We start from the raw sequence: 19920 nt of genomic DNA, 5'->3' as shown, positions 1-19920 counted from the left end.
CATTTATAGATGGTGCAATTCATTGATGTGCCCAATATTTTAAAGCTAATATCCATTTAATAATGAATGCCTAAAGCAGTAGTTCACTCAGAAATGAAAATTGTCAGTTGTTCCAAACCTGTATGAGTTTCTTTCTTCTAAACACAGAAGATGATATTTTGAAGAATGTTGGCAACCAAACAGTTGACGGTAGCCTTTGATTTCCATAGTATTTTTTTCTTCTCCATACTATGGAAGTAAATGGCTGCCATCAGCTGTCTGGTTACCATCATTCTACAAAATATCATCTTTTGTGCTCAACAGAAGAAAAACTCATGCAGGTATGGAACAACTTGAGAGTGAGTAAATGACAATGTTTATTTTTGAGTGAACTGTCCCTTAAAATATTGATAAAACCGACTATCGGTCCGTCTCCAGCTTTAATGGCATTGTGTAATTTCTGCTCTGCTAGAGGCACCAAACAGCATTGCAAAAACTAGTTTTAAACACACTTGTCCACCATTCTCTCATCCAAAAGGAAGTCCTACTGCAAACTCAAGCCATTGGTTGGAATTGCATTTCCATTTGGTGGCTTAGAAATGATATGTTTCAGATTTAACTGCTGTTTTTAGAAGCCATGACATTGTGAATTTTGTAGTTGCCATCAAAACAAACCCCTTTCCCATAATAACCTGAGGATGTTATGATGAAAGACACTTACTGGGAAATATTAAATTTAGCTTTGAGTTTTATTACAATTACAAAACAGACATTTTTCAATAAACACAGCATGAAAGTTTCGCCTGGTTCCTGCCAAATTTTAGCATTGGCAAGTAATTTCACCAACTCAGCTGGCCAGTTTGGCTGGTATTGAGATGAATTTCAGCTGCCGACTGACTAGCACAGATACAAATCACCCTCAAAATGTGATTTCCCCGAAGCAGTTTAAACAAATTAAACAAGCTCAGCATTTCAGCGGGATCGTTTTGGCTCTGGTGAGAAATTATTTGAAAATGGGGCTGTTAAAGATGTTGTTTTCCTTTGTACAGTGTGTTTCTCTGTGAGGTAGTCCAGTTCTGTGTGACCAAATGAATTTATTTATGTTTTTGCCTGTTCCAGAGATCCGCAGATGGGTCGAGTGCGGAGGACGGGGACGGTAAGTTTGAAAAAAATTTGTTTCTAGTGATGCACCAAAGTAAAAATTATTGGCTGCTAAAAATTGTGGACTTTACACAAACTATTTTTCCCAGTGCACTTGCTTTTTTCTGATAACCTGTTTTATGATGTGCCAAAAACAGAACCAAAAGTGATTCAGAAAACAAACTGATTTGTGTATTACAAAAGCACATCTGTTCCTCACAATATATTGCTTGAGATGTTACTCTCACTGTCTATAAATGCATGGGTTAGACAAATGGATGTATGCGGTCTTTATCAATCAGTATTCCAGAGGAGTGTCTTGGAAAATACAAAAATGTATTGAATTTTAAATTTAAATTATGATCATGTTTGCATATTGACTGCAGTATTCTTGCAATAGACTTATGTTAAATTGCTGTGCACTCTTTTAAACCTGGACAGCTTCACATGCAATCTGCTTTTGCTCTATGTCAGTTTCTTTTATTGAATCTGTTAAAGTTTCTGTTAATTTTTTGGCCAATATCTGTCTTATTTTTGGTGCCTAAAATTGTGATGCATGCTTAAGAGTGTGTAAAAAGTTGTGAGATTATTTTGGGGTTTAATGCAATACAATTTTTAATGCATCATAATAGTCTCCGAAAATATCATAAAATGCCCTATTTGTTACTCTAAAAATAAAACCTTCAACAGCCGATAACAGAAACCTTGATGTGGAGCAAACACATTGTTCACATGCAACGATTCAAGTTTTTAATATTTTATGTAAACACCCACTGATGATGATGTTTTGCTGAAAAGGAACTTGTATATGATATGTGATGAGATGTAGACAGTGAGACACTAACACAACGTCTCATGAAATATATTGTAGAATGCAGATGTGCTTGTATCATCCAGACGCCGGTTTGAGAGTTATTTGGAGGTCATTGTCTGATTTAAAGGAATGGTTAACCCAAAAATGAACATTATTCACCCCCATGTCCTCCCTGATGTAGAGTTTTTTTCATCAGATTTGGAGAATCTTAGCATCATGTCACTTGCTCACCAATGGATGCTCTGCAGTGAATGGGTGTAGTCAGAATGAGAGTCCAAACAGCTGATAAAAACATCACAATAATCCACACCACTCCAGTCCATCAGTTAACATCTTATGAAGCCAAAAACTGCATGTTTTCAAGAAACAAATCCATCAAGACGTTTTTAACTTGAAACGAATCCTCTATCCCAGGGCTCTAGACTAACTATTTTTACTAGGAGCACTGTAGCCCCTGGCTGAAACTTTTTAGGAGCACAAGCCTAAAAATGTAGGGGTGCACCTTAAATCAGCCTGCTGTGCAATCATTCACATACATGCCCCATTTGAACTATTACTGACAAATGCTTTGATAATAAATAGACTTAACTCATAGAAATTACAATGTGCAGTATTCTTTTAATTGAGTTCTTTTAAGTTGGCAAGCTTACAAAATTAATTTTATTAACAACAGTAACATGTACAAAATCTAAAAAGTATATATTGTACTCTTATTAAATGTACCATTATTCTTCAATAGTCTTATATGGAACTGACCAACAACTTCAGTGATTGTGTGCGATTTAGTTGCAAATTGAAGAAAATTTTTTCAAAGCACTTTGTGACTTTCTTACGTCACACACAAAAAAAGAGCAAAACTGACAAAATCTGATTTCTTGAAGATTTGATATTTTATAATAGTGATTTTATAATTATTTTATAATTTCAAAATATAAAGGAAAAAGTATGAATGACTTATAAGCCAATAAGTGCTCCTCTGCTGCTATCTACAGGTTATAGCCTAATGGTGATTTGATGTATTTTTTAAATTTTACATAAGTGTTTGTACACCACAGTATATTTTGGTCATTCCATTGAAAATAACATTCAAATTGGATTATTTTGGAGCTTTAAAGCACAGGAAACAGTTGTGTGAAATGCTTGAAAACCATTGAAAATTGCTTGAATTTCTCTCTCAAAAGGCTGTACAAACCCTGAAATGAATAATGTAATAACATTCGACTATTTTTGCCACAACACCATGGTTATAGTTGGCGTAACTGCTTCTGGCTTTCTACGTCAGTGCTGTTTGATCTGTTTATAGCAGTGAATTCTGTGCAGAATTGTAATGCATCTCACTACATTTTGCAGTAATTGTGTAGTGAATTCAAATGCTTCTCACTGGATCTCGCCGTGCTGTACTTGTAACAGTGCCGCGAAATCAACTTTGTTTCCCGAGTAAAGCTCTTCTGACTCGGACAAGTTTGTTTGTGTCGCGGTCCAAGCTGATAAACGGTCTGCGCTGTGCAGCTCAAATGAGTAGCGGGATTTTGTTACGCTTTTGTTTCGTTTGCCGTGTGATGTTTCTCATATGCAACAGAAATGGAAACACGAGTTGAACAACACGGCGGTCGCGCCAGTGCGACTGCTCACAAAATGTACTCACACCGGCAGAAAAAATAGTCACAGTCTGGAGCCCTGCCCTATCCATAATATTGCTTTCTCTTGTGAGAAAGTCATCTTGTCTGAATCAGGAGAGAAATCTGTACATATCAAGCACAGTTTACAAGCCAAAACAGCTCTAAACAAATATATCGGTTGATTTTGATGTGAGAGACAACAGGAGATGGACTTTTTCATTGGAGGAAGCGTTATGAATTATGGACTCGTATTTTGCCCAGAAGCGACGGTTTAAACACTTTAATGATGGATTTGTTTCTTACAAACACACAGCTTTTGGCTTCACAAAATGAAGTTAACTGATGGACTGGAGTGGTGTGGATTATTGTGATGTTTTTATCAGCTGTTTGGACTCTCATTCTGACGGCACCCATTCACTGCAGAGGATCAATTAGTAAGCAAGTGATGCAATGCTGTATTTCTCCAAATCTGTTCTCATGAAGAAACTAACTCATCCACATCTTGGATGGCCTGAGGGTGAGTACATTTTCAGCAAATTTGTATTTTTTTTGGTAAACCGTTCTTTAAGTCAATAATGCATTTATTGACTTAATAAATGTAATATGTTTTCCTATGCAGATGTCTTTATTTTTACATCTTCTGCATCCTTATTTTGTAATTTCTAAAGTCACATCAGTTGAAGGTAGAAGTCAGTATAATTGCACAAAAATAGTTTGAATATTATTAGAATAGAATTAGTTATTGCAAAAGGCTAATTTTAATCTGTCATTTTCAGTTCTCTGCACTGTGTCCTGAATTTTAGTGATCCTAGTTTTAGTTTCTGATTGATCTGTTGATTGAATTATGTTCTCCAGATTCAGATCGAGATGATGGCGAGTACTGTCCTCCGGTAAAGAGAGAGAGGACCTCATCTCTGACCCAGTTCCCCCCGTCACATTCAGGTGAGTCTACAGCGATCCTTGTCACTGCAATGGATTGGCACTGTTCACTTTGAACAGTTTGGAGTATTTTTTGACTGATTTTTACTGAAGGTTAGACACTCCCATCTGATCCTCTCTTTCTTTCGTGCTCTCTTTGTTTCCTGCAACAGTTCCCAAGAATAATATCTTTATGCCCTCAAGTTTATGCCAGTCTCCAACTGGTAATTCAGACTCGGAACCAGGTAAGAATCAGCCGCCTTTTCAATCCTTTTCTGGCGACTATAAAGATTTAAACTTAAAGGGTCATGAAACTCCAAAAAAATGGAGCGGAGGGGAAGAGGGGCGACAGAAAACACACACAGCTTCAGTTTCAGACAGTTTCATTTTACACCCATCGAGTTAAAAACACAAATAAATGCACAGCCATTTGCACTCTGTATCGAAAACATACAGTATATATGAACGCGCTGTTGCACCTCTGATAACTTTTAAGGCTTATTCTGTGGCGTTTATATAAGCCTTTTGACGGATTGTGTCACGGAGCTGTAAAAACGGTTACACTCACTAAGTGAATGAATCGCGTTTGTACCGAAGTCTTATAAGGCAAAAACAAACGCTCTCCTTCGATCCATGAACGTTTCTCTCAGTTAATGTGTGCGATCTCAGTCACAGATGTCACAGTCTGAAGCATCTGTCATAGCAAATCAACACATGCTGTTGTGAATAATTAAGCAAAGCATCTTCTCATTGGATAAGAACACACAGTCTCATGAATAATTGAAAAGACACATCATCGATGTACTGTAGGCCATTGCCACATCACAAATTGTGACACGATTTTAAACCCGGAAGATGAAAATAGTGCAAAAAAGCTTAATTAACCAGTTTTCTCCAACAGTTAAAATTATGCTTACATTGTCTTCTATGATGTGCAACACAAACACCTCAGCTAAAATCTCAGAAAAAGTAGTCTGGGTTTCATGATCCTTTAACACTGTGTCTAAACCAATCATGATGTGTCCCACGTCAAGTAATTTTTCCATCCATACCAAAGATTATCAACCAATCAGAACATAGGATCTTTAATATGCAGCTGTGGAGGAGGGTTTTGGACCAGTGAAATTTCACAGTGGGTGGAGCTACTAGTCACCGTGCAATAGAAATACAAACCAGAACTGGCCTTTCTTTTTTGTTTGGATCGGAAAAAATGTTTTTACTCAAGTTTCAGTGTAATCGACTGGTCAAATAAGAAATACAAATTCATAAATCTTTAAATCTGTCATAGGCCACCTATATTTAAACATTATCTGAAGTCATAGGGCTTTTAGAGTAGTTTTCAGCTTTAAAAACTGTTTGCAGTTATATTAATCAAAATATAAAAATACATTTTTGCTTATTTTGCCTGTCACTAGATGCTTCGTCACGTCAGTCTCGGTTAGGACATCTGTTACTCAGTGTAATTTACAGGGTTCTGCGGCCGTCCACAGTTTTTGTCATGTTTGACAGTCTTGGGCTTTGTTTACGCTGCACACATCCAATTTGGTTTTCAAATATGATCTTCAGGAGTGACTGTCCACAGTTTTCATTTTTCACATGTGGATGTGGTTTGGACGGGGTTAGTAAACATCAGATTTCTTTCTTTCCTTTTTTTTATACAGACAAAAAAAACACCTAAACAAATTTGAAATGGATACGTTTTCCTGCCTGTCTAAATAAAGCCGTATTGTTTGTTTGGTCATCAAATCAGATTTCTTCATCTATTAATGGGGTGCATTAGATAACGTGTTACACAGAGTAATGTAAATGGCAGTGCATGCATCTGAAGGCAGCTTTCTATTTTGGTCTCTCTTCGAAAGAGCACAAACCCAGCCAAGCGCACTAAACCCAAATGTGTATCGGCTACTGTCAGGAATGTGCTAAAACAAGTCCAGAGGCCTGTGGGGGGACTAAGGTCTAACAGGAAGTGGTCAGAGCTGTTATGAGGCTGTAGAGATGAAGCACAGTGGCCCTTTGAATTACTAGTGTATACTGTGTGGTGTATATAATGCATACTGCCTGCTGTTTTGTGAAAATATGAAGCCGTATACATCTAAAAAAATGTTTAAACGGTACTAGACTGTTTTTTTTCTTCTTCTTTTCTCATTTCTGACAAAAACATCAGATGTCCTTTTAACTTGCATAGAAAATGCCTTAATTGCAGTGTTTTATTCTTGACTGATGTGTTTGAGGCAGCAATGCATTGTCATGCGTTACAAATTAACTTTTAAGTGTTTGTTTATCTGAGATCTCTTATCTGGTCATGCGTTAGGGATGTTTGGTTTATCATCTTAATGTGTATGCTTCTGTTTGTCCGTCTCAGAAGAGAAGCCTGTCGGGTTCAGGTTGAAACCTCCCACACTCATTCATGGCCAGGCCCCAAGCGCAGGTAAGATCAACTCATTCCTGCTTTGAACCTTTTATTGCATCTACACACACAAATGCAACACATGAATCTGCTCTTTAGAGCAGGAAAGATTAGGGAAATTAGTCACAGTGGGTCTGACTGTAAAGCTTCCTCTTTCAGTACTTTTTTAAAAATGTCATCTTGTGAGTTTGAAAGCTCCTTAAATAGATTAAGATCATTTGCTTCAATGTTTAGCTCTTCTTATGAGGTATTATATAAAATAGTGTCATTTTAATAGTATATACAATTTTATATTTTTATTATTATATACTTTAATATTACATATTCTAGCACTTATTAATGTTGATATTTATCAATATTTTGATTCATTTTTATATTTTTTTAATTAGCTTTGTATTCATTTTTGTTATTTTAGTAATTGGAGCTTTTGTCTTTTTATTAGTTTTTAACATTTCAGTTTAGCTTTAATTTTTTTAATTGTTTTAGTAATTTTAGTTTCTATTTTTCGTTTACATTTTTAATCTAATATTTATTAGACTTTATTTTAGCTTTATTTCAATTATGGAAGACAATTATTTTTATTATTTTTTTAACAATTATTTTTAGATTTATTATTTAATTATAGTTAAAGATTATTAGTTTTAGTTAACTATAACAGCACAAACTTAGAAAGCTTTTCCATATTTTAGAACATCTCATTGCATGAGAATTACAATTAAGGCTTTTTATTTGATCATCAGACATTGGTGTGTGCTGTTATGCTGCGGTGTTTGGTTTCTGATTCAATCCGTTAGTAGGTTGTTTTCCAGGCGTTCCCAGTCAGAAGCCCAAAGAACAGCAGCGCAGTGTTCTGAGACCAGCTGTTCTACAGGCGCCTCCGGCCAAAACCCTCACAGAACCCGTCAAGACCAGTACGTACATCTCCCATAATGCTCACTGCTGCCTTTCACAGCAACAGAATCCACGGAGGTCTCAGACTGTTCTGTAGAGAACCACATTTCAGGCTCATTTGTGTTGAGAACAGATATGTAAATCTAAGACAAAACCCTTTTTTTTTTTTTTTTTTTTTTTCTTCTTTTCCAAGTTCAAGCTAAAACAGCAAGAAGCCTGTTTAATCCAAAAGAATTCATTAAACAATTTCATCAATCTTTCAAAGTGTAATCTCATATTTTATCTCATTTATTTTTTAAAGTTTTAACCATAGATTAGGTTATTTATAGGTTTTATATATATATATATATATATATATATATATATATTAGTAGAGCTGTCAAACGATTAATTACATCCAAAATAAAAGGCTTTGTTCATATATGCGTGTGTATATTTATGTGCATATAAATACAAACGCGTGCATGTATATATTTAAGAAAAATTTTATGTTTGTATAATAAATATATAATATAAATTATATGAATATAAATATATACATGTAAATACTTTCAAAATATATACTGTATCTGTGTGCTTTTATGTATACATAATAAATATACACAGTACACACACATTATGTAAACACACTTTTATTTTGGATGCGATTCATCGATTAATCGTTTGACAGCACTAATACAGTCATGGCCAAAAATATCGGCACCCTTGGTAAACATGATCAAAGAAGGCTGTGAAAATTAATCTGCATTGTTAATCCTTTTGATATTTTATTTAAAAAATTCACAAAAATCTAACCTTTCATTGGAGAATAAGAATGTAAAATGGGGGGAAATATCATTATGAAATGGATGTTTTTCTCAAATAATGTTGGAAACAATTATTGGCACCCCTAGAAATTCTTATGAGTGAAATATCACTGAAGTATATTCCCATTCATATTCACAATTTTGAGCACACCAGGGCAAGGTTATTTTCGTAAACGAAAACTGAAACTAAGACTAAAACTATTGGTCAAAAAACATTTTCGTAAACTGAAATAAAATAAAAATTTCTAAATAAATGAAAAACTAAAACTAAACGAAACTAACAACAGTAACTGAAAAACTAACGAAAATAGAATAATAATTAGCAAAAATAAATAATCGTGTTCGTGATTTAATAAGCTCTCATTCTGTGCCAGAAAATCAGACTTATGGTTGTTCAGGGAAATAGATGGCGCTTCATGCACGTGAGCTGCGTCCTATAATCACAGAGAATGCGTTTTTGCATTTAAAAAACAAGACGCCAAATGGGAAATAACTATAAAATATGAAATGGGAAATAATAATAATGCACACCTTACAGCGCACGAACGTTTAAAAGCGTGCTTGACGTGCGAGAACAACATGAGAGTGAGTTAGACACAGAACTAAAAGTTTTGGATAGGGATGCACCGAAATTAAAATTCTTGGCCGAAGCCGAAGCCGAACAAAATGGAACACTGGGCCGAAGGCCGAAGGCCGAATACCGAACATGGTTTTTCGCATTCTTTTTCCCCAGGCCTGTTTTTCCATTTTTTTTTTTAATTTTTTTTTTTTGTCACCACTGCATAAATTAAATATCCAAAATGTGCTTTTTACTGTTTTGTCCTGCTTTTCAAAAAATAAATAAATAAATTACAAAACAACAATTTAAAAATATTTACTTAACACTGAACATTTTTTTAACATTCTATCAGACATTATACCAACAAAGCAAAATTTAACTAAAAATTAATAAGTTACTAAAATAATATTTTTGGGCCATTTTTGAGACCTCCTTCTTGAATCAGGCATGTATTTTTTTACTGTACAAATAAATGCAGCCTTGCTGAGCAGAAGAGAATTCTTTTAAAACATACTACAGATCCCAATTTGAACACTATTGTGAATGTTATAATAAATGTATAGAGCTGTTGTAGGGTAATTATTATTATTTTATTTTACTTTACAGAACAACAGTAAAATTACAATACTAACATTTATGAATGTTGATGGAGTTGTTGCTTTTTCTTAGACTTTATTTTGGCAGAAACCCGCTGGAAGATTTTAGTGCTTCTTTTGTTGACAACAGCATGCAGATATTTAAATGATTCTCATTACGAATTTGGGAAGATGTTTGTAGCACTTATCACATTGTCATGTGTCTTTAAAAAAAAAATGTTACTGAGCAAAAGACGAGTAGGCTACAGTGTTTTAACGCAGATGTTCCTCGCGCTTTGGACTTTGAACCCTGGCACCATGAGCTCGTGCAGCGCTGTTTGAATACATGCAATCCCTGCTTGTATTAGAAAACATAACATTCTGCAGTTTATTTACTAATCAGTTGAGGCTATTTCGCGATTTCAATCATCATAGTAACCAGCATCAACCACCTCTTCCTCTTCTCATCGTAAACATGAGATGCAGCGCTAAGCATCTAACTGTCGGTGCTTCGTGCTTGGAATTATTTTGCGTCTTTCTCTGACAGTTTTAAATACTTTCACACTGCAGACGTGTTTGCTGCATTAGTGCGTGCCTCTATTTGATCGCGTCACGTCATTGTTCGGTACAATTTATTCGGTCTTTTCGCTTATTCGGCCGAACACCGAAAGAGATTTTTTTGCCATTTTCGGCCGAACAATTTCGGTTGCCGAACATTCGGTGCATCACTAGTTTTGGACCAGCTGACTTTAGTGAAGAGTCATTTTGTCACGCTTTGCGATTACTATGGTAACTTAAGCCTCAAGTCCATGACACGAGCACCGCCTTGACTATATAAAATGCATCCAAAACGAGAGAAAGCCATAGCCGCGCTGTGTTTTCACTGCTGGCCGTGTTGTGTGAAAGGGGCTGAACTGGGATTGATTGCGTTGCTCATCTGAAGCGAGTGCGCGCTGGAGCGGCTCGTCAAAGCAAAGTGCAAACATCATTTAAATCACCATATCGCATTTATTTTTGAGTAGTATGAGATTTCAAACCATTTTAGATTGTTTCTTCTTATTGTATACGTTCATAGAGGGAGACGGGACATACAGTAGTGTGCACCGGTGGCTCGTGCAAAAAATCCAACAAATTAATGCATTGAAAACACAGATGGACAAAAATAAAGTTTACAGAGTTTCAATGACGATTGCAAAGAACATGTCTGCGTCCCAATGTGCACACTGTCCATGCTAAATTCTATCTGATATTAGTCATTTTTAATACTATTTAGGGCAGATAGGGTGGATAGTATTTGCATTGGGACACAGGGCATGTTTCTTCAATTTATTTTTGTTATTTTTTTAATTGTAAAGAATTATTTTATTTTCATTATTAAGATGTTTGCACAAGAATTAACTGTAAACTACAAACATTCAACTTTGCTAAAATTAAATGCCTGGGTTTGGTCTATACTGGAAGTGTCCATTAACTCTGTTAAACTATAATTACTAAAATTAAAACTGAAACTGAAATATATAAAAACTAAATAGAAATGTGTACACAAAATTAAAACTAAACTAAAACTAACAAAACCATTAATGAAACTAACTAAAACTAAACTGAAATTATAGGAAATTTGAAAACGATATTAAAATAAAAACTAATTTAAAAATTCAAAACTATAGTATCCTTGCACCAGGGTGATTATGAACATGAAATTATTCAGGCATGTATTTTTTACTGTACAAATAAATGCAGCCTTGCTGAGCAGAAGAGAATTCTTTTAAAACATACTACAGATCCCAATTTGAACACTATTGTGAATGTTATAATAAATGTATAGAGCTGTTGTAGGGTAATTATTATTATTTTATTTTACTTTACAGAACAACAGTAAAATTACAATACTAACATTTATGAATGTTGATGGAGTTGTTGCTTTTTCTTAGACTTTATTTTGGCAGAAACCCGCTGGAAGATTTTAGTGCTTCTTTTGTTGACAACAGCATGCAGATATTTAAATGATTCTCATTACGAATTTGGGAAGATGTTTGTAGCACTTATCACATTGTCATGTGTCTTTAAAAAAAAAATGTTACTGAGCAAAAGACGAGTAGGCTACAGTGTTTTAACGCAGATGTTCCTCGCGCTTTGGACTTTGAACCCTGGCACCATGAGCTCGTGCAGCGCTGTTTGAATACATGCAATCCCTGCTTGTATTAGAAAACATAACATTCTGCAGTTTATTTACTAATCAGTTGAGGCTATTTCGCGATTTCAATCATCATAGTAACCAGCATCAACCACCTCTTCCTCTTCTCATCGTAAACATGAGATGCAGCGCTAAGCATCTAACTGTCGGTGCTTCGTGCTTGGAATTATTTTGCGTCTTTCTCTGACAGTTTTAAATACTTTCACACTGCAGACGTGTTTGCTGCATTAGTGCGTGCCTCTATTTGATCGCGTCACGTCATTGTTCGGTACAATTTATTCGGTCTTTTCGCTTATTCGCCGAACACCGAAGAGATTTTTGCCATTTTCGGCCGAACAATTTCGGTTGCCGAACATTCGGTGCATCACTAGTTTTGGACCAGCTGACTTTAGTGAAGAGTCATTTTGTCACGCTTTGCGATTACTATGGTAACTTAAGCCTCGAGTCCATGACACGAGCACCGCCTTGACTATATAAAATGCATCCAAAGCGAGAGAAAGCCATAGCCGCTGTGTTTTCACTGCTGGCCGTGTTGTGTGAAAGGGGCTGAACTGGGATTGATTGCGTTGCTCATCTGAAGCGAGTGCGCTGGAGCGGCTCGTCAAAGCAAAGTGCAAACATCATTTAAATCACCATATCGCATTTATTTTTGAGTAGTATGAGATTTCAAACCATTTTAGATTGTTTCTTCTTATTGTATACGTTCATAGAGGGAGACGGGACATACAGTAGTGTGCACCGGTGGCTCGTGCAAAAATCCAACAAATTAATGCATTGAAAACACAGATGGACAAAATAAAGTTTACAGAGTTTCAATGACGATTGCAAAGAACATGTCTGCGTCCCAATGTGCACACTGTCCATGCTAAATTCTATCTGATATTAGTCATTTTAATACTATTTAGGGCAGATAGGGTGGATAGTATTTGCATTGGGACACAGGGCATGTTTCTTCAATTTATTTTGTTATTTTTTAATTGTAAAGAATTATTTTATTTTCATTATTAAGATGTTTGCACAAGAATTAACTGTAAACTACAAACATTCAACTTTGCTAAAATTAAATGCCTGGGTTTGGTCTATACTGGAAGTGTCCATTAACTCTGTTAAACTATAATTACTAAAATTAAAACTGAAACTGAAATATATAAAAACTAAATAGAAATGTGTACACAAAATTAAAACTAAACTAAAACTAACAAAACCATTAATGAAACTAACTAAAACTAAAACTGAAATTATAGGAAATTTGAAAACGATATTAAAATAAAAACTAATTTAAAAATTCAAAACTATAGTATCCTTGCACCAGGGTGATTATGAACATGAAATTATTCAGCCATGGCTTCCTGTTTCACAGAAATATAAACAGGAGGGAAAACAAAGCCCAAATTCCCTTAATCATCCATCACAATGAGAAAAACCAAATAATATGCTTCTGATGTGCAGCAGAAGATAATTGAGCTTCACAAATTAGTGAAGTGGCTTTAAGAAAAGAGCTAGAGCAGTGAAAATTCCCATTTCCACCATCAGGACAATAATTAAGAATTTCCAATCAACATAAAATGTTACGAAACTGCCTGGAAGAAGACGCGTGTCTATATCGTCCTAATGCGCGGTGAGAAGGAGTGTTTGAGTGGCTAAAGACTCTCCAAGGACCACAGCTGGAGAATTGCAGAAAATAGTTGAGTCTCGGGGTCAAGAAAAATTCTCCTCGCTCATCCAAAAACAAACTCCAGCATATTTAGTTATCAGACACGACTGGAACTTCAAATGGGACTGGCTTCTATGGGCAGATGAAACAAAAAAATCAGCTTTTTAGCAGCAAACACTCAAGATGGGTTTGGTGAACACAGGGATAAAAAGTACCCCATGTGTACAATGAAATATACAGTACTGCTGTATTTTTGATGTTGTGGGCCTATATTTCTGCTGGAGGTCCTGGACATCTTGTTTATTCACATGGCATCATGAATTCTATCAAATACCAACAGATAAAAAATCAATAAGTGACTGACTCTGTTAGAAATCTTATAATGGGCCATGTTTGGATCTTCCAACCGTACAATAATCCAAACACAAACCTCAAAAACAACACAAAAATGGGTCACTGAGCACAAAACCAAGCTTCTGCTGGCCATTCCAGTCCACACAGCTAATATTTCAGTTTTTCTTTTTTAATAAATCTGCAAAAATGTCAACAATTCTGTGTTTTTCTGTCAATATGGGGTGCTGTGTGAACATTGAGGAAAAAAAATTAACTTAAATGATTTTAGCAAATGGCTGCAGTTTGACAAAGAGTGAAACATTTAAGGGGGTCTGAATACTTTCCGTACCCACTGTATATATATACAAATTTCTTAGACCTTCTAATTTTACTTATTGTATAGACATTGTTGTTATTAATAATAATATTATTATTACTGTATTAGATTTTTTTTGTGATACTTAAATGGTAAAAAGTTACTGTGTACTACTTTTTCAAATATTGAATTGGACAAAAGGTTTTCTTAATCTACAGATGGTCTTGTCAACAGAAAATATTGTCAGTTTCATTGTTGTAATAGCGTTTTGAGTGAATGTTGTGGGGAATAAGTGTTTATTTCAGCAGTTTTTCTCATTTGTCATTAGGGATGCACGATATGCCGATATTTTAATTCATTTTGACCAATACCGCTATATTTCCTTTTGTTGGGAAACAAGTCTCTCCTGTGCAGAAATTATAAGCAAAATATTTTAATTTTGGTTAGTTTTTTTACAAGAACTTATTTATTAGATTTAAATAAAAAACAATGAAGGTTTTTTTTTTAGCAGTACATTGAGGCTTTGAAAATAACTATAAATAAACTATCAAACACTGCATTTTTTCCCCCCAGAAATATGCAGTGTTAACCCCAAAATTTTATTTTAAGATTTAACATTTGTAGATGGTCTAAAATAAGAGTTGTAAAAAATGTTAAAATCTTTTAGAGCTCATGATTTGTTTAAAAAATAAAATATATTACACATTAATGAATAAATCAGTATATATAAAATTTAATTTACAAGTGTCATGTTTGTGATTATTTTTTTCCCCCATGTAATCTATAGCTTCTGACCATTAAATCAAAACATACTCATTATTTTATGACATCAATAACTGCTTTATTTAATCAGAAACGCAGTCTAAATGCTATTTGTGTAGGCTATTTTACTTTTAATTTAATTAGAAGTAGGCCAACAGCGCTCCCTACAGATTAAGACTCCTTACCAAACGGCGTTAGGACTCTGGGGAGGCTGTCACTGCTGCCGCTGCACATGCTATTACTATTTACTGTATCACACTCCGAACGCGTCTGTACGTGCTTTCATAGATTAAATGCAGCGATCCATTAGGGTAAATCTAATCATCATTCAGACAAAACTTTGCTTCAAGAATGAGACACTGCTGACGTGATCTAATTGATCAAGACCCTGAGCACATGTGATTTAACCCATTCCTCTTATCGGCAAGACATATCGGCATAATTTTTCATATCAGGCCGATGCCGATATTTGCATTTAAAGCCATTATCGGCCGATTCCGATATCAGTCCGATAATATCGTGCATCCCTATTTGTCATTATTATTCCTGTGTATCAGCATTATATCAGTCACCTTGCTCTTTAGATATATTAGTGTCAACTAGATGAGGTTTGGGGTGACCACTAGTATTTATGACTCAGAGCCGTATTATCCCGAGCTGGAAACGTGTGTTGATAGTGTGATGCTGTTAGTTTATGCCAATGTTTTTGCTCGCAGACTCCAGCTGTGGAACAAATGGAGTGGGGAAGTTTGGAGATTCATCATCAGAGGGCCGATCTGTTTTCCTGAACAACACAGAGAGCTCGGACAAATCACCGGTGAGGACATACAGCACAAACATCTGAGATGGAAACGCTTGATATAAAAAAAACACAACTAATTACATCCTGTTTAAAGCATATCGTAAATATCAGCATCACCTGAAATCATTGCTCATGTATGAGATGGCCTGAGTGCTTAGTAATTCATAACTGATGACTAATACATATGACTGTAGGAAATTACAGACAATCTGATCTAGTTCCAGCATTAATGCAGGTTCATTCGAGAGTTAATCATTTTAGTTATAAGCAGTAATGTGGTATAATTGTGCTGAACAGTTACATTTTCATTGATTTATGAGATTTTACTGAATGTGACTCATATTTGTAAATCTATAAATCAATTTGTAATCTAAAATCTTAGCAAATATCATCTTACTAAGACATTATTAGGAAATATAGAGTGATAACTGATATTTATATCATTTTATTAAACAGTTTCCTATACTGTCTCATGGATTTACATTACAAGCATCGGAATTTCATCACTTTTTGGCCATATAAATCTCAGCATCTGCACCAAATGTAATATGTTTTCTTAGTTTGGACCTCGGAATCAAATTGAGCTGTTTTTCCTCCTTAAATATGAGCTCCATCTTCTCACTATATCATAGAGGGTTTCTGTTGGTCTTCAAGTCTTAATTCCACAATTGAAGGCCTAAAAAGTCAAAAATTGAGAGAGCAGAAAAGTCTTAAATTAATAAATTACATATAATTAATCATTCACAATAGCATTATTCTTTATGGCTTTTAAATGGGTTTAATATATCATGCAGCCTTGGAAAACGGTCTAATAATCTGCTTCATGGATTCTCGTCCGTGAAATGCGCCACTTCCGGTATTTAGCCGAATACTCGACACAGGCAAAATAAAATCGAGGATTTTTTAAAAATCGAATACTCGAATAGAATCAAGGAATCATGACAGCCCTAATACGAAGTCTTGTTTTCTGAGAAATTGAACAAAATTAAATTAAACAAAAATTTATTTTTCTGAATCATCAGAAATTTTATCTTGTTTTAATCATAAACTCACTTTATTTTCATCAATTTATCATAAAACAGGACTTGTATCTTGATTTCAGAGAGTTATTTCCATATTTTAGCAGAGCTATTCAGGCCATCATTTATTTTATTATTCATTAAGTTTTTTTGTAAAATAAAAATAATGGAAATCTGTTTGTTTTTTTGTTTTTTTAACTTTGAAGAGTTGCTAATTCAAGACATTTACATTTAAGGACCATATTCAAAAGTCATTCAGTTTTTTCCTTCAATTTTCTTTTATTGTTCTTAAGGTCTTAAATGAACCTTCATAAAACCTGCATAAGCTCTCATACTATATGAGCCACAAAAGCCTGATAAAAATACTTTTTACTAAAAGCCCATAGACTTGTCGTCGGATCTGCTTTAATTTGAGTTCCTTTGCAGAAGCGGGAGAAGGAAGGAGAAGAAAATGGAGGTGGACAGAAAGACGACAGCAGTCAGAAGAAGGATAGTGCGGTGGACTCATCATTTGTGTTCGGGCAGAATATCAAAGAGCGAGCGAAGGTCAGCGCCGACTCACTGCTGCATTTGTCTCATTCTTTATTCGAAGCAGCAAATTGGCACGATAGAAGTTCCCATAGAGTGTTTGTGTTTATTCTCAGATTCTGTTACTGTGTTTTTCTTGAGCAGTTGGATGAAAACAGCTCATCCAGTGACTCAAAAGACTCCACACAAGATTCTCAGTCTGGCAGCACCAATTATTTCTTACAGTACATGGGCAGCGCTAGGTAACAGTTCAATAGATCCATGCGAATCTGTTCGCTCTCTCTGGCCCGGCTTCTACATCCTGTAAATCTGCTTCTGTTTGCTTTTGCAGCTCCAACAATGCCACCAACAGCTCAGATAAAGGCTCCAAGTTTGTTTTTGGCCAGAACATGTCTGAGAGAGTTCTGGTGAGTGTATAGATGACTAGTTTTGGACAACCGATGCATTTTTTGTCCCATTTTTATTTTTTTTTTTGTACAGACTGTTCAGCTTTTAAGTGTTGCGTATGAAGGAACAATTTACCCAAAAATAAAAAAAATAATTTACTACTGTTGTTTTACCTCAAAAAGTTTAGTGGAAAATCCAAGCTGCTCTTTTCCATACAGTTAAAGTAGGAAGTGACTCCAAAAAGTCTATTGTAAGTCTAAGAACAGACAATAACCTATTAGGTTTTTTATTATTTTGGGAGAACTATTTCTTAAAATATTTCCGCAGACAACAGTAAATGGATTTTCAGAGGTGTATAAAGAGAGTTTTGTGTGCAAACTCTTTCAGAGCCCCCCAAAAGGAGGCGAGGCGTCAGTCGAGGCCACTAAAGACAGTTCAGCTCCAGCGTCTGAGCCGTCATCACAAGAGGCCACACCTGAGAAAAGTAGGTGCACAGCATTTCACAGAGTGTGTGTGTATATGTATGTGTATATATGTGTGTGTATATATATGTATATATATATATATATATATATATATATATATATATATACATACATACATACATGCATACATGCATACATACTACAGGGCCGTTGAATGCTTGAATCTGATTGGCTGACGAACGTTCTAAGGTGTGCAATTATTTTCAGGGAAACGCACGGCGAAGTAGTTCCAGGCAGCTCTTGACCGCATTACATGACCATATCACTTCGCCAAATGATTTCTGTTATTTCAAAGGTCTTACAACAGCAAAATAACCAAGACCCACAACGACACTGGCCAAATAAATAAATATAGTAAACAATATGATAAAAACGACAGATCATGTCCATGTTTTTGCCACAAAATTGCGCTTTATGTACGGAAAGTTACAGTCTTCATCTGCTCAAGCAGAACGTTAATGTTATCTTGTGCTTTAGCAAGGTATCTCTGGCTAAAACTAGCTAACGTTAAAGTTAGTGAGTCCATGCTAACGTACAAACCTAAATAGCGGACTGTTCTCGCTTCTTGTCCAGTGTAGGTCAAAAACACACAAAGTAGGTCTACATTTCAGTGCCTCTCCATATTAAACTGGTTAAATGTACATTAATTTAATCGTACCCTGTGATACATGAACAGTGTTGATCCTGCATGTTGTCATCCGCGATCGTGATGACCGACCGTAATATGAGACTTCTCCCGCTTACATTGATCTGTAAACCCTTGCTTCGAGTTACCCACCGTATTTATTTTTAAATATTTTATAAATCCTTCCACGGAATATTTAATTCCCATTTGGTGGCCTTCTGTGTCCAAAATTGTGCAAAAACATCGTGGGACAAGGTTTTCACACTGTAGCTGTCATTGTAAGACAGTGAGCAACTCCGTTTGTTTGTCCGAGGGAGCAACAGTAACTAAGGGGGGGCGGGGCTTATCGATAGGTCAATTGTATAAATATGAACAATTTAAGGTGATGAGTGGATGGATAGATGGATGGGTTTCTTTCTTTCTTTCTTTATTTATCTCCATGGTCATGTTTTCAAATTGGTTATTGTTTTGATGCTTTGTTCTGATGAATTTGTTTTCAGTGAGAATTGATCATTGATAAGAACATGATGTTGACTCCTAATTGCATGTTGAATCTTGACATTGGTTATACCAGAATCGCACTTTGATTGTTTGGCTTATTGAATATTAAATTATGTGACTAGATGCTCTAGGATTATCAATCAGTGTTGTCATGCCATAATTAATATTTTGAGCTAAGCATTCACCATAATAGGCATGTTTGCTACAATCAGTTCATTGTGAGCTGTTGAAATGATGCTTTTCTCTCTGTGTGTATGTCAGATCACAGTGTAACGGAGTCTCTGGAAGAGTCGGCAGCCGCGTACACCAAAGCCACTGCCAAGAAGTGCATTCTGGAGAAAGTAGAGGTCCGTACAGGAGAGGAGGCGGAGAGCAATGTTTTACAGGTGAGATGACGTTCAGCATAGCATGAAAATGCATTGGCTTATAGTCCACAATTTAAAGAATGTTCTGAGTTCAGAACTAAATAATTTGTCAAATAATCTGCTGCAGTTTTTTTATATATATAATATTTCTGATGGATCATGTGACACTAAAGACTGGAGTAATGATGCTGAAAATTCAGCTTTGATCACAGGAATAAATTACGTTTTACAGTATATTCAC

General features: G+C 35.3%; 1 protein-coding gene across 2 annotated transcripts in view; it reads left to right on the top strand.

The window, feature by feature from the left end:
* ranbp3b (RAN binding protein 3b) overlaps positions 1–19920 on the top strand; it is a 28039-nt gene that overhangs the window by 3267 nt on the left and 4852 nt on the right. The window contains exons 3-13 of one of the 2 annotated variants that reach the window (XM_058752526.1): positions 1099–1135; positions 4408–4494; positions 4644–4715; positions 6833–6898; positions 7687–7788; positions 15684–15784; positions 17215–17334; positions 17461–17558; positions 17648–17723; positions 18091–18187; positions 19576–19700. In XM_058752526.1, coding sequence (XP_058608509.1) covers positions 1099–1135; positions 4408–4494; positions 4644–4715; positions 6833–6898; positions 7687–7788; positions 15684–15784; positions 17215–17334; positions 17461–17558; positions 17648–17723; positions 18091–18187; positions 19576–19700 — 981 coding nt within the window. Of the gene's footprint in view, positions 1–1098; positions 1136–4407; positions 4495–4643; positions 4716–6832; positions 6899–7674; positions 7789–15683; positions 15785–17214; positions 17335–17460; positions 17559–17647; positions 17724–18090; positions 18188–19575; positions 19701–19920 lie in introns of both variants that reach the window. The other variant, XM_058752520.1, reaches the window with a different exon arrangement.

This window comes from Onychostoma macrolepis, chromosome 02, assembly GCF_012432095.1.
Source record: "Onychostoma macrolepis isolate SWU-2019 chromosome 02, ASM1243209v1, whole genome shotgun sequence".
In the NCBI taxonomy this organism is placed as follows: Eukaryota; Metazoa; Chordata; class Actinopteri; order Cypriniformes; family Cyprinidae; genus Onychostoma; species Onychostoma macrolepis.
This window is presented reverse-complemented; position numbering and strand designations above follow the sequence as displayed.